General features: G+C 46.6%; 1 protein-coding gene across 1 annotated transcript in view; it reads left to right on the top strand.

Annotated features, from left to right (window-relative positions):
* Nucleotides 1–22,224, top strand: part of ltbp3 (latent transforming growth factor beta binding protein 3) — a 225,859-nt gene that overhangs the window by 159,600 nt on the left and 44,035 nt on the right. Inside the window, 4 exon segments of the mRNA XM_084320781.1 lie at nt 1,055–1,183; nt 3,181–3,351; nt 7,523–7,606; nt 9,486–9,614. Of these exon segments, the coding sequence (XP_084176907.1) occupies nt 1,055–1,183; nt 3,181–3,351; nt 7,523–7,606; nt 9,486–9,614 (513 nt within the window).

Genomic DNA, 22,224 nt, shown 5'->3' on the forward strand with positions numbered 1-22,224 from the left:
TACCTCCACCTCCATGTCCACCTCCACCTCCTCCACCTCCACCACCACCTCCTCCACCTCCATGTCCACCTCCACCTCCTCCACCTCCACCACCACCTCCTCCACCTCCATGTCCACCTCCACCTCCTCCACCTCCACCACCACCTCCTCCACCTCCATGTCCACCTCCACCTCCTCCACCTCCACCACCACCTCCTCCACCTCCATGTCCACCTCCTCCACCTCCACCACCACCTCCTCCACCACCTCCTCCACCTCCACGTCCACCCCCTCCACCTCCACGTCCACCTCCACCACCACCTCCTCCACCTCCATGTCCACCACCTCCACTTCCACCTCCACCACCTCCACGTCCACCTCCTCCACCTCCACGTCCACCTCCACCACCTCCACCACCACCTCCTCCACCTCCACGTCCACCTCCACCACCACCTCCTCCACCTCCATGTCCACCACCTCCACTTCCACCTCCACCACCTCCACCACCACCTCCTCCACCTCCATGTCCACCACCTCCACTTCCACCTCCACCACCACCTCCTCCACCTCCATGTCCACCACATCCACCTCCACCACCACCACCGCCACCACCACCTCCTCCACCTCCATGTCCACCACCTCCACCACCACCACCTCCTCCACCACCACCTCCACCACCACCTCCTCCACCTCCATGTCCACCACCTCCACCACCTCCTCCACCTGCACCACCACCTCCACCACCACCTCCTCCACCTCCATGTCCACCACCTCCACCTCCACCTGCACCACCACCTCCACCACCACCTCCTCCACCTGCACCACCTCCTCCACCTCCTCCTCCACCTGCACCACCTCCTCCTCCACCTGCACCACCTCCTCCACCTGCACCACCTCCTCCACCTCCACCTGCACCTCCACCTCCACATATTTGCTTAAAACTCGTTTTTATTTCTTATTTACTCTAAGCCCTATGGCTCCTGTGAGAACAGAGCCGCCTCATATGTAATAACAGTCTCTCTCTTTCTCTCTCTCTCCCCCTCTCTCCCCCTCTCCCCCCCTCTCCCCCCCTCAGATATAGATGAGTGTACAGCAGACAGGTCTCTCTGTAAGCCCTATGGCTCCTGTGAGAACAGGGCCGGCTCGTACGTGTGCGTCTGCGTCGAGGGCTCCATCCCGTCCGAGGACCAACACAGCTGTGAGAGTAAGTGTCAGCAGCAGGACCAACATTCACCTAACAGGACCAACATCCACCTAACAGAACCAACATTCACCTAACAGAACCAACATTTATCTAACAGGACCAACATTCACCTAACAGAACCAACATTCACCTAACAGAACCAACATTCACCTAACAGGACCAACATTCACCTAACAGAACCAACATCCACCTAACAGAACCAACATTCACCTAACAGAACCAACATTCACCTAACAGAACCAACATTCACCTAACAGGACCAACATTCACCTAACAGAACCAACATCCACCTAACAGGACCAACATCCACCTAACAGAACTGACATTCACCTAACAGAACCAACATCCACCTAACAGAACTGACATTCACCTAACAGGACCAACATTCACCTAACAGAACTGACAGTCACCTAACAGGACCAACATTCACCTAACAGAACCAACATTTACCTAACAGGACCAACATTCACCTAACAGAACCAACATTCACCTAACAGAACTGACAGTCACCTAACAGAACCAACATCCACCTAACAGAACCAACATTCACCTAACAGGACCTCAATGACATCATTAACACTTTCTCTGCCACGCTTATATCCATCAATGTTTGATCTCTGCCACCACTTTAAGTCTATGGAGATGTTCACCTTCTTTGCAGGGCTATAACTTTTTAAATTGTATTGCTAAATTGACATTACTATGGCCCATTCAACATCGATTATCTATCGTTCAGGATGTAGGAACGTTTTACTTTTTCATTCACACATTCATACGAAAATACCGTCTCTAGAGTATAAATATGTTTTTATGATTTTCTGCAGTATTTCCCAGAACGTGAGATATAGGCACAAATGCATATTATTAGATCATCAAATGCAGTTTGTTGCCGATCCACGCTATATAAAAAATTTCAACTGTACATGGTCCTAAACGTTATGACTGATCATGCGCGGGTGAACGGAGGGGGGGGGGGGGTCGTTTATAATTCCGTGATAGTCGTTAAATGCTTCATGTAGTATGGGTGATATATAGATCAGAGCAGTTTGTATGGTTAATAATAAAGAAAAACGCTGAAACTCACGGCAGCTTCCTCGTAGCGTTGGGCGATGAGAGTGGAGCAAACAGATTCCAGTTATGTGATGTGGATCGAGGCGATCCAGTTCCGGTTTGTATAATACTAATATACACCCAAATCATGTGGATTATTGAGTTATGGCAACGATCCATATCCACGGTGTGTGTCTTGAGTCCCGCGACGATAAACGAGTGGCCGGACGGAATTAGGGGACGGACCGAGCAACAAAGGGGATATCCGGTTTGGCAACTCGCCCATCAGCCACCAGGTGGCAGTATTGAAGCGTTGCAGAGTTGTGCTGAGTCCCGCAGCATCAGACAATCCTCTGTGAGTGAAATATGAATACCATGGCGAAAATATGAAATATGATCAGAATAACGTTGTACGCCGTGATCTGGCAGAATTTGCATGAACTTGAAACCCGTCTTAAGCCGTTTCCGGCGGGAAATGTGTTAATATCAGGGAGGTCAATCGTTCTCATAACAATGGGAGCTCCGCCCACTGCTAGAAAAATGTCAGCCACTCCCTTCACAATAAGCCAAAGTCCCAAACCGTACTTTCAATTGGTAGATCAGACAGCCACTCAAACTATAGCCGCCCCCAAAAGTGTTTGTTTGGTGAAGTGTTTGTTTGGTGAAGTGTTTGGAAGTGTTTGTTTGGTGACATGTTTGTTTGCTGAAGTGTTTGTTTGGTGAAGTGTTTGTTTGCTGAAGTGTTTGTTTGGTGAAGTGTTTGTTTGCTGAAGTGTTTGTTTGGTGAAGTGTTTGTTTGGTGAAGTGTTTGTTTGGTGAAGTGTTTGTTTGGTGAAGTGTTTGGTGAAGTGTTTGTTTGGTGAAGTGTTTGTTTGGTGAAGTGTTTGTTTGGTGAAGTGTTTGGTGAAGTGTTTGTTTGGTGAACTGTCTGGTGTTCTGTGTGGCAGTAGTTGAAGCGCTGGTGGACAACAAGAAGGAGTGTTACCTGAACCTGGACGACACGGTGTTCTGCGACAGCGTCCTTGCCACCAACGTCACCAAGCAGGAGTGCTGCTGCTCCATCGGCGTGGGCTGGGGAGACCACTGTGAGATCTACCCCTGCCCTGTCTTCCACTCAGGTGAGACCACTGTGAGATCTACCCCTGCCCTGTCTTCCACTCAGGTGAGACCACTGTGAGATCTACCCCTGCCCTGTCTTCCACTCAGGTGAGACCACTGTGAGATCTACCCCTGCCCTGTCTTCCACTCAGGTGAGACCACTGGTAGGCCGTTCACACCGGGAATAATTGGTTCGGAACATGACAGAGGCTTTAGTTCGGCCCTCTAAGAAAACACTGAGCACCGATTTTTCATGTTCCGAACCAATTATTCCCGGTGTGAAGAACGCGCCGGCCGGTTCGAGATTACGTTCGGAGCCCGGCCGGTGTGAAAGGCCTGTGTGAGATCTACCCCATCACGCTGTGTTATTGTCTATCAACCAACACATTGGTTGAAAGCTAAAATTGCCGCTTGACTAGGGATGGGTACCGAATTAGGTACTTTTAAAGGTACCTACCGAATCACGTCGGTACTACTGAGTACCGATTCACGTGAGATCCGTCGGTGCCAGATTCCGGTACTGTAACTTTTCTTTTTGCGTCAACGTTCACGCGCACAATATACGCTTACCTAGGATTTTACTTGATTCAACAACAAAGCAGTCGGGGCAATGGCAAGCCGAAAACGGTCGAAAGTGTGGTTATTTGAAGTTTGGATAATTTTTTTCACAACTGAGGTAGGTAGATTACATTTTTAGAGACTAAAGTACAGAAAAAAGGTACCGTTGGGTACCGGTATCGATTCACAGGTACCGGTACCGTATCGGTTCAAATGTGAACGGTACCCATCCCTACACTTGACCTATTACGTGCTTCCAATCTCAGGTTATAAAACCAAACAGCCAACGAGCGTCAGTTTTGGAAAAAGTGACCGCCTCTGGTCTCGCCTCTCAATGACTGGACAAATCACCATTGACACTGAAAATAATTGGCGGTTTGTGTAGCCAATGAAATTCTGAAAAGAATGACATCTTACTTGAGTTGGTTTTCTGAGACCGAGAAGCGGTAAAAGTGGTAAAAGCGTACCATACGCAAGATAATGAAAATTGCGCTAATCTGCTATTGCGTTGATCTGTTGTTGTGTGAGAAAGGGTGGGGTGGTGTATGTGACAAGAGGTTAGTGGGGGAGGGGGAGAGGGGACTGAGATAGTGTGACTCATCTCACTCCTTTTTGGAAAAACGCCTAAACATATCATTACATAAAGATGTGTAAAGCACTTGTTTTTTGTGATATTCTTTTTTTTTTTTTTTTTTTATTGCAAAACAGAAATTATTAAAAGTCAGTACTCAACACATAATGCATAATGAAACTAACAGTCAAGGTGGTTAAAATTACATGCAAGTACAGAAACAAGACAAAAAAAAAAGTCTATAATAATATTTTACCGTATACAGTGTATATCCAGCGAAATTAACAATTATACAAATGCTTATATAGGACATACCCCTAATACCTATTTTCTAAAACCCTACACACATATGCTCCAGCTCGAACCCCCCCCTCCCGGACCCCTCCTTGGATAGTACCTCCATTATCCCTCACTCCTAACCAGACACTACCATTATAAGCTAGCTTTTATTCTCTCCACCACTTCTACCCACATTGACATTTTGGATTCGTTGAGACCCAGAATTCTTGCTGTAGATATTTCTTGATATATCACATCGAGATATGTAAGAGACCAAACTTTCCGGCACACTAATAGTCGACTATCGTCAAATTTTGGCCAATCATAGTCAACTATCCAAATCCTTAGTCGGGGACAGCCCTAGTATGTATATATATGTATGTTTATAAATTATTGGTGCGAAACATGATACTGGTATTGGTTCACCTCTAGCGCATGTAGTGCAGTTTTTAGCCTGATTTTGTTATAATGTTATTTTTGTTCTTGTTTTGTTTTGTTTTGTTTTGTTTTTCATTAACTCAATCAGCGCCATGCAGTTGAGCATCATTTGTACTTAACAGGCCGACGCTCTAAAATATAGGAATACGTGGCGGTGTTTGCAGGGCTATAACTATATTCTATATTATAGCTATGGATACAATACTATGGCCCATTTGACATCAACTATCTATCGTTCAATATGTGTTACCACATTCCTGGCCAACCACGTATATATACGCGGCCAACCACGTATATATATGTGTTACCACTCGGTTTTGCTTTTATTCCATTTTAATATCCTATTCAATGTCCCGGAGCTGTATGTTGGCTGGAAACGGCATATCTGGACTCCGAAAGTGCAGTACCGGCCAGATCCTGGTATTGGCGCTGTCTCGATAATGCAGTTTCCCTTGTTGCAGACGGGGGGGGCCCTTTTTTTCACTCCGGATTAGCTTTTCTGTTAGCCTGAAGCGAGGGCTTCAACCGATCGTCTGGAATATTTATTGCGACGCCGAATTCAGTATGCAGTAAAGGAATATAGCATCAGCCAATGGACATATCGATCTACCAGATGGCGATCAATAACTGGGAAATTCTTTTTGGAATCCAACCGGCCACAGGTAAGAGCGATTTGACGTCAATTTCAGCTTGATCGTGCCTTGTTCTCATAGCCATCCACCCGGTCAACATATGATGTTGCAATAACGAATGCCGTTATTGGTAATCAATAATCAGAAACGACTTCCCCCGCCCCCCCCCCCCCCTTTTCATGCATTCATGGTGGACCATGATACCGATCATATACATTTTGATTTTTAACTCTAGCTTGTGTAGGGCCGAAACGCCAATCGATTTAACGTTATTAGCTTAGCGCCCTATAACTAGCTTTGCAGGAATTACCCTAGAACATTGCGGTATATAGTTCATATTCACGATGCTATAAAATGGGAATGTATTGATGAATTTTTTTTTCTTTATGGCATATTGAAGGGAAGGTTTATACTGTCAAATTGACAATGACAATGGACACATAGCAATAATATAAAATATAGATTTAGCTCTACAAACACCTCACGCACAGTGAAACCTTGTAATGAAAAGCTGGCCTCATAGAGTGGGATTAGACGGGCCCCAATGGCCATGAATGTGTTAAAGAAATAATTTTTCATTCATACATTCCCGTTTTATACCGTGGTGAATATGAGTATAGTTTTAGAGTGATCCTGTCTAATCCCAGAAAACTACGCTATGCAGCAATACGGGCAATTCACTAAAAACTTTGCCGTTTCTCACCTGTACACGCTACTATTTCGAAATCACATTTATATTATCGGTATTATGTTTCATCATGAATGCATGAAAGGGTGGGGGGTCGTTTTTTGATGCTTTGATTGTCACCAACAGCACACGTTGTGGAGTAACGTTACACACATATGTTGTGATCGAAGTGAAGTCATGGTTGGATCACAGCAGGATTGATACCATATAGGCCTTACCTTTACTAGGATGTACCCCAAAAAGAATATTCCAATTATCTGATTGCGAGTCCCAGTATTGGTGTTGATCGTGTCGCCAACATAATCCGCCACACATCATGCACCGGGAGCATTTCACACTTCTCAATCCGACCGGATACTTTTGATCGACGCACAGGCCAAGATATAATGTTTCAAAGGGTGCTCGATACTGCCACTTGGGTGGATGCGGCCGGTATTGCACTTTGGCATTCTCAGGATGATTCCCCATGTTAACCCAGATGTCTGTGTGCCTGTAATGAATGGAAATATCGAATAAAAGAAATAATGATGAAAACCCGACTATCATCGGGTCCGGCGCTGATTGAGTTAACAGCCTTGAAATACCTTCATACTTTTGTTTCGTCTTGTTTTGTTTGTCTTTTTCAATTTACCCGCTGCAAAAGAATGAAGTGTACGTTACAACTGACCTACTATAAACTCACCCCTGTGTTTGAACTGACTCACTATAAACTCCCCCCCGTGTTTGAACTGACCCACTATAAACTCCCCTGTGTTTGAACTGATCCAATATAAACTCCCCCCTGTGTTTGAACTGATCCACTATAAACTGCCCCCTGTGTTTGAACTGATCCATTATAAACTCCCCCCTGTGTTTGAACTGATCCACTATAAACTCCCCCCTGTGTTTGAACTGATCCACTATAAACTCCCCCGTGTTTGAACTGACCCACTATAAACTCCCCCCTGTGTTTGAACTGACCCACTATAAACTCCCCCGTGTTTGAACTGATCCACTATAAACTGCCCCCTGTGTTTGACCCCCAGCTGAGTTCCACTCCCTGTGTCCCATCGGCCGAGGCTTCTACCACGAGGAGGGGACAGCCGAGTACGGCCTTGCTCTCCACAGAGGTGAGACAGTTTTTTTTTGTTTATTTGGGTATCTAGCAATATTATTATTATGATTGTTATTATGATTATTATTATTATTCATGGTCATATTATCATTATTATTATTGTTGTTATTATAATTATGGTAATGATTATTATTATATTATTATTGTTATTATTATATGGTATGAAGCTGTAAGGTGCACTTGAGCTGACCATTATGTTAAAATAAATATGAAGTTTGGAAGGGGGCAGGAAACATATGTTTTCTTCATCCTGCCCCTTTTCGGCCATGGGTGTATCAAAAAAAAGATGTTGGTGATATTGTGCAAAGATGAACTGTACACCCATGTACGAAACAAAATAAAATGAATGAATGAATTGATTGATTGAAATCTTTATTTCGAACATGTAAATAAATACAAACAATATAAAATCAAAACAAATCATTGATCAAGAAATTAAATGAAAAAAATAAAAAATAAACAAAAGCAAAACATAACTCAATTTACATGTTCGAAAAGGAGTAGGAAGTACTCCTATACACTTATTTAATCCTACCCCTTTTCCGCTACTCAATGAGTGTACTAATTTAAAACCTTACAAAACTAATATATATGCAAAACAAAAAGCAAAATTTTATATGTAAAACATGAAAGAAATAAAATAAAAATGTAAACACCCGTGAATGTCAAATCCCTTCCTCATCCCTGTACCTCGTGCACATAATTTCTTTATAATTCAGTTTGAATTGTCTCATGTTTGGACATTGCTTTATAATAATAATAATAATAATAATGCATTCTATTTACAAGGCGCCTTTCAAGGCACTCAAGGTCGCCGTACAACAATTTAAAAACAGTTAAATTCACAATCACAAACTAAAAAATTTAAAAAATATAAAATCAGACAAAATAAAATCAGACATACGCCTGCCTAAACAGGTGGGTTTTGAGGTGGGTTTTAAATGGAATGATGGAGTCAATGTTCCTGATGTCGGGGGGGAGGGAGTTCCAGAGGCGAGGGGCAGAGCAGCTGAAGGCTCTTGACCCCATGGTGGACAGACGGGCTGGGGGGACGGTCAGGTTGATGGAGGAGGCAGACCTGAGGGACCGGGTGGGAATGTTGATGTGAAGGAGGTCGGACAGGTATGGAGGGGCGAGGTTGTGAATGGCCTTGAATGTATGGAGGAGGATCTTGTAGTCTATGCAGTGTTTAATGGGAAGCCAGTGTAGTTGGCATAGGACGGGGGTGATGTGACTGATGACAGGGGTTCTGGTGATTATACGGGCAGCAGCGTTCTGGACCAGTTGGAGCTTATGGAGGAGTTTGTGGGGGAGACCAAAGAGAAGGGAGTTTCAGTAATCTAAGCGGGAAGTGACGAGGGAGTGGACCAGGATTGCGGCGCTGTTGGGAGTGAGTGAAGGGCGGTTGATGTTGCGAAGGTGGAAGTAGGCGGACCGGATGATGTTATTGATGTGGGAATGGAATGATAGGGTGCTGTCGAGGACGACACCCAGACTCTTGACCTGGGGGGAAGGGGAAACCAAGGAGTTGTCTTGAACTATGTTCCACAGTTTCACTCCACATATTGAAATGCAGTGTCTTCTCATGGTAGTGCGTACACTAAGAACTTTTAAATTGAGTTCTCCCCTCAGATTATAACCCCCCTCTCTATCAAAGAACAGTTCTTGAATGTTTCCTTTTGCTTTATACATTAATTGTGGTGTTTTAAATTCCACAAGATCATTTAACTTGAATGTTTTTGACTTAAAAGAAATGATATGTTTGTGTGATCACGATAACCTGCAACGTGAACTATCCTTATGGCTCTTTTTTGGAGTATAAAAAGTGGCTGTGGTACATCACTGAGGTCTGTGGTCCTGTCCTGGTCTCCTAGACATCGACGAGTGTGTGCTGTTCGCCAACGAGATCTGCAAGGAGGGCCGCTGCATGAACACAGCGCCCGGCTACGAGTGTTACTGTCAGCAAGGCTTCTACTACGACAGCAACCTACTGGAGTGCATCGGTAACCGTGGTGACACACACTACACAAGACACACACATGCACACATGCACTACACAAGACACACGCACACACACACTACACAAGACACACGCTAGTAACACGACACACTATACAAGACATATGCTAGTAACACTACACACTATGTGAGAATGCTATTCATCGACTACAGCTCGGCATTCAATACCATAGTCCCCTCCAAACTCATAGCCAAGCTCAGGGACCTGGGCTTGAACTATGACCTCTGCCAGTGGGTCTTGGACTTCCTGACGGGCAGACCCCAGGTGGTGAGAGCAGGCAACTGCACCTCCTCATCCATCACCCTCAACATAGGGGCCCCCCAGGGCTGTGTTCTGAGTCCCCTCCTCTACTCCCTGTACACACACGACTGTGTGGCTCAGCGGAGTAGCAACACAATCATCAAATTTGCTGACGACACAGTGGTGGTGGGCCTGATCTCTGCAAACGACGAGAGGGCCTACCTGGAAGAGATCAAGGTCCTGGCGGGATGGTGCCAGGAAAACAGCCTCTCCCTGAACGTCAGCAAAACAAAGGAGATGATTGTGGACTTCAGGAGGTCGGGGGTCAAGGACTACAGCCCCCTCAGCATCGACGGGGCACCGGTTGAGAGATTGAACAGCTTTAAGTACCTCGGAGCCTACATATCCGAGGACTTGACATGGACCACACACATTGACAGTGTTGTGAAGAAGGCACGACAACGCCTCTACTTCCTCAGGCGCCTAAGGAAGTTCCAAGTCAGTCAGAAGATCCTTAAGAACTTCTACTCATGTACAATAGAGAGCATCCTGACTGGCAACATCACCTCCTGGTTTGGGAATAGCACTGCACAAGACCGAAGCAGACTACAAAGAGTGACACGTTCAGCCGAACGCACAATTGGAGGGGGGCTCCCCACCCTCCAGAACATTTACAACAAGCGGTGCAGGGGCAAGGCTAAGAGAATCATTAAGGACTCCAGTCACCCGAACAACTGCCTCTTTGAACTGCTGCGGTCAGGCAAGCGATACCGGAGTCTCAAGGCGAGCACAGAAAGACTCAGAAGAAGCTTCTATCCCCAGGCCATCAGGCTGCTCAACGAACAATGAACACTACACAACAACCATCAAACGCACATAGCACACACATCCACACGCACACACTCACTTTAAACAAACACACTGTAGCACCCACTCCCCACACTTTATAGCACACACTCACTTTAAACAAACTGTAGCACCCACTCCCCACACTTTATATTTATTGATAAAGGATTGCACTACAACTCGTACACCTTACTGTAAATTGTACCTAAATTGTACCTCATCCCATTCTGCTTGCACTATATAGTATTGTATATTAGTACACTGCATAGTATTGTATATTATATGGTAACTCAGTTACGTATATTCTGCATCGAACATTGTACATATGTCTATACTGAACACTGTGACCTCATTTTCTACTTCTAATTTACATGCTATACTATGTTATTTGATACTTATCTTGTCTAGCACAGTCTCTGGAGCGTAACAGTAAGAAGCATTTTGTATGAAAGTATTCTGTACTTCTGTATGACAACTATTAAAGAAACTTGAAACTTGAACTTGAAACACTACACAAGACATACACTAGTAACACTACACAGTACACACACTAGTAACACTACACACTACACAAGACACGCACTAGTAACACTACACAGTACACACACTAGTAACACTACACAGTACACACACACTAGTAACACTACACACTACACAGTACACACACTAGTAACACTACACACTACACAAGACATACACTAGTAACACTACACACTACACAAGACATACACTAGTAACACTACACAGTACACAAGACACACACTAGTAACACTACACAGTACACAAGACACACACTAGTAACACTACACACACTACACAGTACACAAGACATACACTAGTAACACTATACACTATACAAGACATACATTTACATTTAGTCATTTAGCTGACGCTTTTATCCAAAGCGACTTACAAGTTCTGTACGACAAGACAGCAAGAAGGGTACAACTCTATCAGCTGAGTAACAATGTTCATCAAAGTGTTGAGTGTTACAGTGTAGGTTAGTTTATTAGGACAAGTGCATGACAGTAAGGTTAGTTAGGGTTTACATTTTAATACACTAGTAACACTACACACTATACAAGACATACACTAGTAACACTACACAGTACACAAGACATACACTAGTAACACTACACACTATACAAGACATACACTAGTAACACTACACACTACACAGTACACGCTACACACTACACAAGACATACGCTAGTAACACTACACACTATACAAGACATACACTAGTAACACTACACACTACACACTACACAAGACATACACTAGTAACACTACACACTACACAAGACATACGCTAGTAACACTACACACTATACAAGACATACACTAGTAACACTACACACTACACAGTACACAAGACACACTAGTAACACTACACAAGGCACACACTACCCCCTATACAAGACATACACTAGTAACACTACACACTACACACTACACAAGACATACACTAGTAACACTACACACTACACAAGACATACACTAGTAACACTACACAGTACACAAGACATACACTAGTAACACTACACACTACACAAGACATACACTAGTAACACTACACACTACACAAGACATACACTAGTAACACTACACACTACACACTACACAAGACATACACTAGTAACACTACACACTACACAAGACATACACTAGTAACACTACACAGTACACAAGACATACACTAGTAACACTACACAGTACACAAGACATACACTAGTAACACTACACACTACACAAGACATACGCTAGTACAGTGATGGGCAGTAGCTTGCTACAAGTAGCGAAGCTACATAGCTTAACTACAATTCTCAGTAGCGTGCTGGTAGCTTGCTACTTTTTAACCAGGGTAGCGGTCTCTGTAGCGGAGCTATTTATAGAACGAAGTAGTAACGTAGCGACGATAAACGTTACACGCTACTTTCGCAGTCTAGACTAGAAGATCTGCGAGGAGAAAAAAAAACTCCCCGTAAAAAACCCACTATGATTGGTTGGTTTGTTTAGATATGAGTGACGACTCACAATTGGGTATGGTAGGCCAAAATATTACGGGTAGGCCAATCAGAGGCAGGATAGGGCGGGACTCCAGGCCGCAAACCAGGAAGTGAAAATCAAAACGCAGACCACTGAATGAGAATGAATGGATGCATTTACAATAACAGCGCGAAATAATGGCAGAGGGATTTGATGTTTCCACTGATGGCATTGATGAAGATGATGTCAACAACAATAACAACACTGCATCTCCATGGCCCTACCTGGGCCCTGTTTCATGTACGTGGTTCAACTAAGTCGATCAACATGTCCATTATCCAGCTTCAGTTAACCCGATGTTCAAAGCCGGGATTTTCCTGTTTCACAAAGGAGGATTCAGTCTCGTTAACTCAAGCCAGACTTGAGAGTCAGGCTCAAGTCAGGCTAGATGCGCGCTCCCGTTTTAGGTGGAAAGCCAGCACGTATCGATGGCAGAGACCCTGATTCTCAACGGCATTGATTGATTAATTGATTTAAGACTTTATTGACAGATTGCAATAGGCTCAATCGCCTCGCCGACAAGTTAAATGCGTTATCTATAGGCTAATTCTAAGTCCCTCATTACCTCAATCAATCAGATTATATTTCTTTAAACTTGCCTGCTGGATTGAATAATCAAATGAGATCTTGCTAGCGAAAATTATTAGTTAACTGTTATACAGAATTACGATACGGCTCTCTTACCCATTGATTGATGTATAGTCAATCTTTTACTTATCTTCTCTGTGGTGTAACGGGTTCTTCTTTTGACTTTCACACGGACGACCGGGGTTCAAGGCCCTAGTCTTTTCCTTCTTTTTGCAATATAGGAATAATTCAATTTGGTGCACGTTGAGAGCTATATAAAGAATGACATCCTCAATGCATGTAGATTTATAATATTTTAACTTAAAACCAGGCTACTTTGGCATATAATCATTAATATTATATTCAAAAAAATCATATTGGAAACACGGGGATTTGAACCCCGGTCGCTGAATTGGCAGGCATGAGCACTACCGCTGGGCCACTGGGCCAGATGGGATAAATTCATTGTTTATACATTAATGAACGAGAGACCCGTGTTTAGAATATCCGTTGTTTTGAATGAAGTTTATCTCTTTATCCTCATTCATTAATGTGACGTCAACGGCTCATTCAATTTCTCAAATCCGTCAAACAGCGCATCTCATCAGACATCTTAATCCCAGTTACAATTAAAATAACCACATCATGTGTACATCGCACGAGCGAGCGCCACCGTCGCCACGGTATATATAACGTGCATTATTTAGGACAAAGTGAATTTAATATCAGCATTTTGGGTCTATTTTACATTTCAAAAGCCCCCTCTGGAAGAATGGAGCACAAAAACGTAATTCAGAATGGTATAATGCAGATCGTAGACTGTGGGAATAGTTTCAGGAAACGGGCTGTCACTTCTTTGCGGGGGCGTGGCGATAGTTCAGGCTAACTTGAACTTGAACTCTGCTTTCGAGCAGGCTCAAACTTTTGGATATGTTGTCATGGTGATTTGGGAAATCCAGGTACATGAAATCGGAAAGTCAGGCTAACCCAGTTATCCAGCTAAAGTTATCCGGCTAACTCGGTTATCCCGGTACATGGAACGGGGCCCTGGACACGTTTATGAGTTTGACTGAAAAAACGCCTAAAACATATGTGTTTATGTGTTTATTGTGTCAACCAAAAACGAAGCTGCTCTCGACGTCCCACACGTCCAATACTAACTTGAGAACACATATTCAGGTGAGCTGATGAAAACCCTTACTGTCTTTACATAAACATTGTCAACTGTTCCCAAACAGCACACAAGTCAGTGCACTTTTTATCAACAGCTTTAACTAACAGTCTGTCTGAGATAGGCTAGCTGCTATGAACAATATTATTGATTGATTGATTGAAAAGTGTATTAACAGATTGCAGAATGGGTACTGTAACTGAGGGGTACAATTCCCTGACTGTATTACTAGATATGATACTTACTACCACTACCTTTGTACTTAATATTCGGCCACCCAGTACACGGCATAAATATATTATCATGAACACTCTCACGTAGATGAAACGGATCCAACACAAATGTACGAATTAGAAACAGGTCTTTATTTCTACACAGCGATGGTGTGTAGAATAAGCACTTAATCACTTAATTACATTTATGAATTGAAATAGTATGCACTTTTATGGCAAGGAGTATTCGTCGGTATATCAATAGAGAATGTCCAATCTCTGAAGGCGCAGGTGGTAAATATACAACCTGGAATAGTTAAGGAATAACAGCAATGATACTTTAATGATTATACTAGATACACTAGAGGGGGTTAATCCGGTCGCTTGTAAGCCGACAGGAGTAGGAGGGGGGGGGGGGGGGTAGAATCCGGCTGCCTCGTCCGGCCAAGGGTATCCCAGGTGAACCCACTGTAGTGCCGTTCAATGCGCCGGCGATCCTTGGACCACAGATGAAAGCAGGTGGACTCTTTGTGGGCCGGCTCTCTCCGGTCCACGGGGGAGAGACGTGAAGCGACCTCGTCTTGCAGAGCGTCTCCTCACCTTGCGTCCTCTCCAGGGGGGGGGGGTTCCAACACACGGCAGTGTCGGGGGTCTTTATCCATGGAATAATCAAAGTATCCAAAGCATAATCCGTGCCTGGGAAGGCGGGCTGTCGTCGGTAGAATAATCCGGTATACAGGTCCACTCGCTCGTCGGCTCTGGGGCTCCTCGGGTGCAGCTTCACATAGGGTCAACACCCTGGGTAAGCAGCCAGTTCTCTGCCCGAAACGATGGGGTACTGACTACGGTAGTATTCTCACCGCACGAAGCACTATATATTAACAGACTATTATTAACTTAATAGACTACGTCCAACTCGACGATATAGTGCCAAATATGACTATTCAAATATTAATATACACGATGTCTCAATACCGATGGTAGGCGAACTTGGCCTTACTCCCACACGTGGCGTCGCGGGGAGGCTTTACGTCTGTGACTCTATTGGAGGGTAAGAAACTGGACTGAAAAGAAAGTCCTACTTTAGTAGCGCAGTATATATACGCACTATGAACAAATAGTCCCATTAGTGGTGCGGTAGCCAAATTCCTACGCGGAACTAGGACTTGTTCGTACATGTCGAGCGGTACGTTTGAACTGGGTCTGAGGGGTATGGCAGCCTGGCACCAAGGTCTCGACCAATAGTAGAATGGAGACTATTATGGGATGTTCAGTAGGCTAGAATGGATATTCAATGCATATTGTACAAGGAATATACAAGGGATATCAGGGAATATTAGAGAATATACAAATACAATTAAATATATATATATAAATAAATATATATATTCGGTTTAATCTGGCCCTTCACAACAGCCACCCCCTGAATAGGTCCCAGACCTAATCAGTTAAACAGAGACAGATTAATCGCGTTGTCTATTTACACATAAGGGTTTGCTGTAGGGGTCAGTCAACTTCACAAAGTCATAGGGTTGTAGGGTCATGGTCATCATCGATTGTGTCTGGGAGTCGAGGCAGTTCTATGAGCCTTGCCACGGGACGGGTGTAAGTGCGACCCTGGACGAGCACTTCAGCTGCTCGGACCTTGCCGTCGGCACCGGTGATCACTTTGCTTACGCGGCCGGCCGGCCACATAGCTCTGGGCAGTGATTGATCAATAATCATGACGACTGTTCCTTCTGTCAAATTGTCTCTCTCCTTTACCCACTTCTGGCGGGTCTGTAGAGACGGTAGGTAGTGCAGTAGGAAACTGTTCCAAAACTTGTCGGCTAATACTTGGCTGTACCTCCACATTCGTCGGCCGTTCGCTTCTTCAGGCCGGTACATTGTCTGTGGTAATGCAGGATCTAGCCGCCCCATCAGGAGTGTGTTGGGGGCTCTGCGTAGGCGACCACCCACTCTGATGAGGGTATGAGCGTCGCTCTCGGGGGCCAGGTGAATTAATCTGCTGTCGGATGGGACGGGCTTTCCTCCCTGTAGACAGGCCAATTCATCGGGGAACGAGTCTCTCTGGGCTCGCTGCAGTAGAAGCAATTCTGCTTCCTCGTAGTTAGCTGCTGACATATCAGCGGGGGACTTGCACTCCGGGTGGTACCGCAGGAATGTTCTTTGTTGTGCACTCTCTATGGACGTGCAATCGTCTATGTTAGGGTCGGTGGAGGCTACGGTGCTCAATCCACAGAACACAGACTTCTTAATTTCCACCTCCTCTGGACTTGCTTCCCTCGGGATAGGCATGGGCCACTGTCCTTCCGGGAGTCTTAGGAATGCGGGGCCGTCACTGTAGACATTGCGACGGGTGAGGTCATCCAGGGGCATCCCCCGGGTGATGACGTCAGCTGGGTTCTGTTTTGTATCAACGTAGCGCCACTCTGTTTCTCCGGTTAACTCTTCGGTTAAGTCTTGAATCTCGGTGACTCTGACTCCTACGAAGACTTTGTACTTGCATGAGTCCGATTTGATCCAGGCGAGTACCGTCGTGGAATCTGACCACAGGATTGTTCTAGACACCGGTATGGTGAGCTCACGTTGGATGAGCGTGGCTAGGTGCGCTCCGGCTAGGGCTGCGCAGAGCTCTAGACGTGGGATAGATTGTTGCTTGCGTGGGGCTATTCTCGAGCGGGCGAGGACAAATGCTGTGTAGATCTCTCCGTCCGCTGCTGGGTCCTCTGCTACATGTTTCTGTAGTGCAAATGTCGCACAGCAGGGGCTGCACGTCGTTCCGAAGGGGAGGACTTCCCATTGGTAGATGGCTGGGTGCTCATCTCCTGGCTTCTCTCTCCATAGGAACCGTAACAGGGGCTTGTCCGCCTCTACTAATCTCACCTGCAGGAACATTCCTTTAATGTCCCCGCTGATGGCCACCTTTTCCTGGCGGAAGCGGAGTAGAACGCCGAGTAGGGAGGGGCCGAGTGTGGGACCGGGCAGTAACTCTTTATTCAGATTTTGGGATCCGATCTGGTAGCTGCAGTTAAATACTATGCGGTCTTTACCGTTGTGATGGACCTTGTGGTGGGGCACGTACCACGATTCAGTGGTCTGGTCAGCCTCTTTAATGTCCATCTTTGTGACGTGTCCCGCTGTGATGAGCTTCTCAATCTCAGCGCGGTATACACTCTCTTGGGCGGGGTTCTTGGCTAATCGCCGCTCCGTGTTCAGCAGGTACCGTTCTGTGGCGTCTGTCTTGGCGTGGAAAGTAGGCATTCCTTCTCGCCGCAGGAGTGGCGTGGCGTATCTCAACACGCCGTTGACCGGGACTCTCTTGGTCCCTGTCTCGAGGAGGTGAATTGCGTAAATGTCATCTTTAGAGCGAATGTCTTTCTTTCCGTTCTTAAAGGGCATTTGTTCCAAGGTCCATAGCCGCTCTACGTGTTGCAGGAGTGCGGTTTCTCCCTCTGTGACTCGGGAGTGGAGACATCTAGTGGCTGTACTTCGGTTGAGAGATTTGGCGAGCGGGCCTTGGAGAGTCCATCCCAAACGGGTCTCGACTGCTGCAGGGCAGCCTCGGGGTCCGGTATGAACCCGGTCTATCGGGACAATGAGGTCTGCATGGTCGGAGCCTATCAACAGGGTCGGCATAGCATTGTCTATGAGCGGGATCGGTAACTTGCGCAGATGTGCATATTTCTCCATCAGCTTGGCGACGGGGTATGTGTACCGCGACAGTCCTATTTCTTGGCTGGTGAAAGCGTCTGCAATCTGGTACCGTCGCTCAGGCTGGCCGCTTGCTGCGATAGAGAATGAGACATTCTCGCCCTTTATCGTCTTCAAATCTCGTCTTATTGTCCGAATTGTCATTTGGGTTTCGCTTCCCCGCAGCCCTAGCTGGGCCGCAGCGGAGGCGAGCAGCAGGGTCTTCTCTGACCCGTCATCGAGGACGGCGTAAGTGTCCAGGACTTTATTCTGGTAGCTTAGTGTCACACGCACTACTTTTAGGAGTACTCGGGCTCCACTGCTGCTGGCGGGATCGATGTACATGACGCTCGCTTTGCGGCTGGATGGTGCAGGTGAAGGGCGCCGTCTGTTACTGTCGTGAAGTATGTCCAGATGGGCTCCATCGCACTTGGTGCACCTTTTCTTTAAGCGGCATTCGGCTGCCATGTGTGAGCGCGCACAGCGAAAACAGCGCTTGTTGGACTTTATCCATTGACCTGCTTCCTCCGCGTTCAGCTTGGGGAAGGAGTCACATTGCGCTAGCCAGTGTTCTTTCTCACAGTAGGGGCACACTATCTTCCACTTCTCCGTTTTGGAGGGGGTACTGTGGCTCCTGCTGCTCGGTACTGACTCCGATTGGTGCATCACAGTCACCGATCTTCTTCCATCATTTAGTCGTCTGGTTCCTTCTCTGGAGCCAGGGGTGCTCCGTCCGAATGTATCTAGCCGTAGGCTGCTGACTTCTCTCGCCAGGAAGTCTGCTAGATCGAGGAGGTTCGGTTCGGGGCCATTCGGGTCTCTGTGGTCCCTCTGCCGCCTAAAGCGCTCCTGACGAGCGGGCGGCAGCTTCTCCAGGATCCTTTCCACATTTGAGTTGGCGTAAAGTTCATGCCTCCCCTTCTCTCTTTGCGCTCCCAACATCCCTACCAGGGACTGCACTCTGATGGACAGGTCGTCCAGTGCTCGATTGTCTATTGCTGGGGGTAAGCGGTCGATGTGTCGGATCTCCTGGATCACGTAATCCCATATGCGCCCATACCTCTGGTCCAATGCTACCAGCGCTGCTGTGTATGGGGTGGTGGAAGTCGCGTAGGCGAGCGCTATATTATGTGCGCGGGGTACCTTTAAGTGCTTCAGTAGGATGGCGTATTTGTGGCGTTCATCCAATACATCCACCAACATGGTCTCCAGACACATGCGGAGTTCTGTATACTGGGCCCGGTTCTCTTGGGTGAAGTCGGGTACCATAGGCGTGCCAATGTATGACGCTGACTGTGGATACATCGGCGAGCGTTGGGGGAGAGGCCTCCTAGGCGAGTCTCCTCCCGCTCCTTGGTATGGGCTGGTACCGGCAGTGTACCATGGCCCGCTTGTCCAGGTGCTGTTCCTCGGTGCGGGTCGTGCGTCGTGCTCACCCGTGTATAGAGTCGGGGGTCTGTAGCGCAGCTCCGCGGGAGTATAGCCTGGGCTGTACCGGACCTCCTGGTCCGGTAGAGTACTGTGCTGTCTTCGGGCGTGGTTCTCCTCCTCTTCCTCTTCGTCTTCAGTTAGGTCATCCAGTGCTTGTAGTCTCTGGTTTAGCCTCTCCACAGGATATGCTGCTCCTTCCCGGTTGCTAGGTCTCGCTTGGACCGGTGGGGGGAGGTGGTCTGTGGGGGGTATAGACCTCGTCTGTTGGTCAAGTTCAGGGTTGTTTACTCGGCTAGGGGATGCCGCCCTGGAGGTGTGTCTAGACGAGTTCCTGGAGCCTCTGGCGGAGGGAGAGGGTGTTGTCCGTCTGATCAGCTGTTCTATTAGTTGCGACTGCTGTCTGTCGCGCGCTGCGTCCCGTTGAGCACCGGCTCGTTCTCGGGCCACATTCTCTTCCATCTGAATGCGTCTTATTTCTAGACGTATCTGCTCGTGTTCGCTTCGCTGCTGGATCTGCAGTCGGTCGCGTTCAGCAGCGGCGTTCAGGCTGATGAGGAAGGCCTGCTGTAGGGTCCTCTCTGCCTCGCTGGGAGAAGGCGGTTGTATAGGGGAGCCTTCCCTCGGGGTACTCCTTGCGGAGCCTTGGAGCTCTATCTCCACGGTGCTCTCCCCGTCTTCTTCCGTGCCGAGTTCTCTCTCGGTAGCGTTGTATTCCTCCCGGGACTCATCGGGGACTACTTCTTCAGTACTGGCGGGGTGTGAAGTCATGTCTGGTTCCCACTGGTCCCCACCGTGAACTTGGTCAGTTACATTAGAGCCCGTAGGGGCCTCTATGGTCGGGGTAGTCTGGGCGTTGGGGTTAGACATACTTTTACTTTCTAGTTTTAACGCGTTTACTGTTAGTAGAAGACTAGGTTGTTGACTGACAGCGTAAGCCTCTAAGTACTGAGGGAGCCGTCGTTCGCGCTGCGGGCGTTGGTTAGGAGGATCGTTTCGTGGAGTGTTCATCATAGGCCATTTCAATATTAATAACACTATATTAATATTACACTAATTACCCTCCGGCTCGAAGGACCAATTGTAACTGAGGGGTACAATTCCCTGACTGTATTACTAGATATGATACTTACTACCACTACCTTTGTACTTAATATTCGGCCACCCAGTACACGGCATAAATATATTATCATGAACACTCTCACGTAGATGAAACGGATCCAACACAAATGTACGAATTAGAAACAGGTCTTTATTTCTACACAGCGATGGTGTGTAGAATAAGCACTTAATCACTTAATTACATTTATGAATTGAAATAGTATGCACTTTTATGGCAAGGAGTATTCGTCGGTATATCAATAGAGAATGTCCAATCTCTGAAGGCGCAGGTGGTAAATATACAACCTGGAATAGTTAAGGAATAACAGCAATGATACTTTAATGATTATACTAGATACACTAGAGGGGGTTAATCCGGTCGCTTGTAAGCCGACAGGAGTAGGAGGGGGGGGGGGGGGTAGAATCCGGCTGCCTCGTCCGGCCAAGGGTATCCCAGGTGAACCCACTGTAGTGCCGTTCAATGCGCCGGCGATCCTTGGACCACAGATGAAAGCAGGTGGACTCTTTGTGGGCCGGCTCTCTCCGGTCCACGGGGGAGAGACGTGAAGCGACCTCGTCTTGCAGAGCGTCTCCTCACCTTGCGTCCTCTCCAGGGGGGGGGGGTTCCAACACACGGCAGTGTCGGGGGTCTTTATCCATGGAATAATCAAAGTATCCAAAGCATAATCCGTGCCTGGGAAGGCGGGCTGTCGTCGGTAGAATAATCCGGTATACAGGTCCACTCGCTCGTCGGCTCTGGGGCTCCTCGGGTGCAGCTTCACATAGGGTCAACACCCTGGGTAAGCAGCCAGTTCTCTGCCCGAAACGATGGGGTACTGACTACGGTAGTATTCTCACCGCACGAAGCACTATATATTAACAGACTATTATTAACTTAATAGACTACGTCCAACTCGACGATATAGTGCCAAATATGACTATTCAAATATTAATATACACGATGTCTCAATACCGATGGTAGGCGAACTTGGCCTTACTCCCACACGTGGCGTCGCGGGGAGGCTTTACGTCTGTGACTCTATTGGAGGGTAAGAAACTGGACTGAAAAGAAAGTCCTACTTTAGTAGCGCAGTATATATACGCACTATGAACAAATAGTCCCATTAGTGGTGCGGTAGCCAAATTCCTACGCGGAACTAGGACTTGTTCGTACATGTCGAGCGGTACGTTTGAACTGGGTCTGAGGGGTATGGCAGCCTGGCACCAAGGTCTCGACCAATAGTAGAATGGAGACTATTATGGGATGTTCAGTAGGCTAGAATGGA

The sequence above is a fragment of the Notolepis coatsorum genome (assembly GCF_963971535.1).
Source record: "Notolepis coatsorum genome assembly, chromosome: 8".
NCBI classification, from domain to species: Eukaryota; Metazoa; Chordata; class Actinopteri; order Aulopiformes; family Paralepididae; genus Notolepis; species Notolepis coatsorum.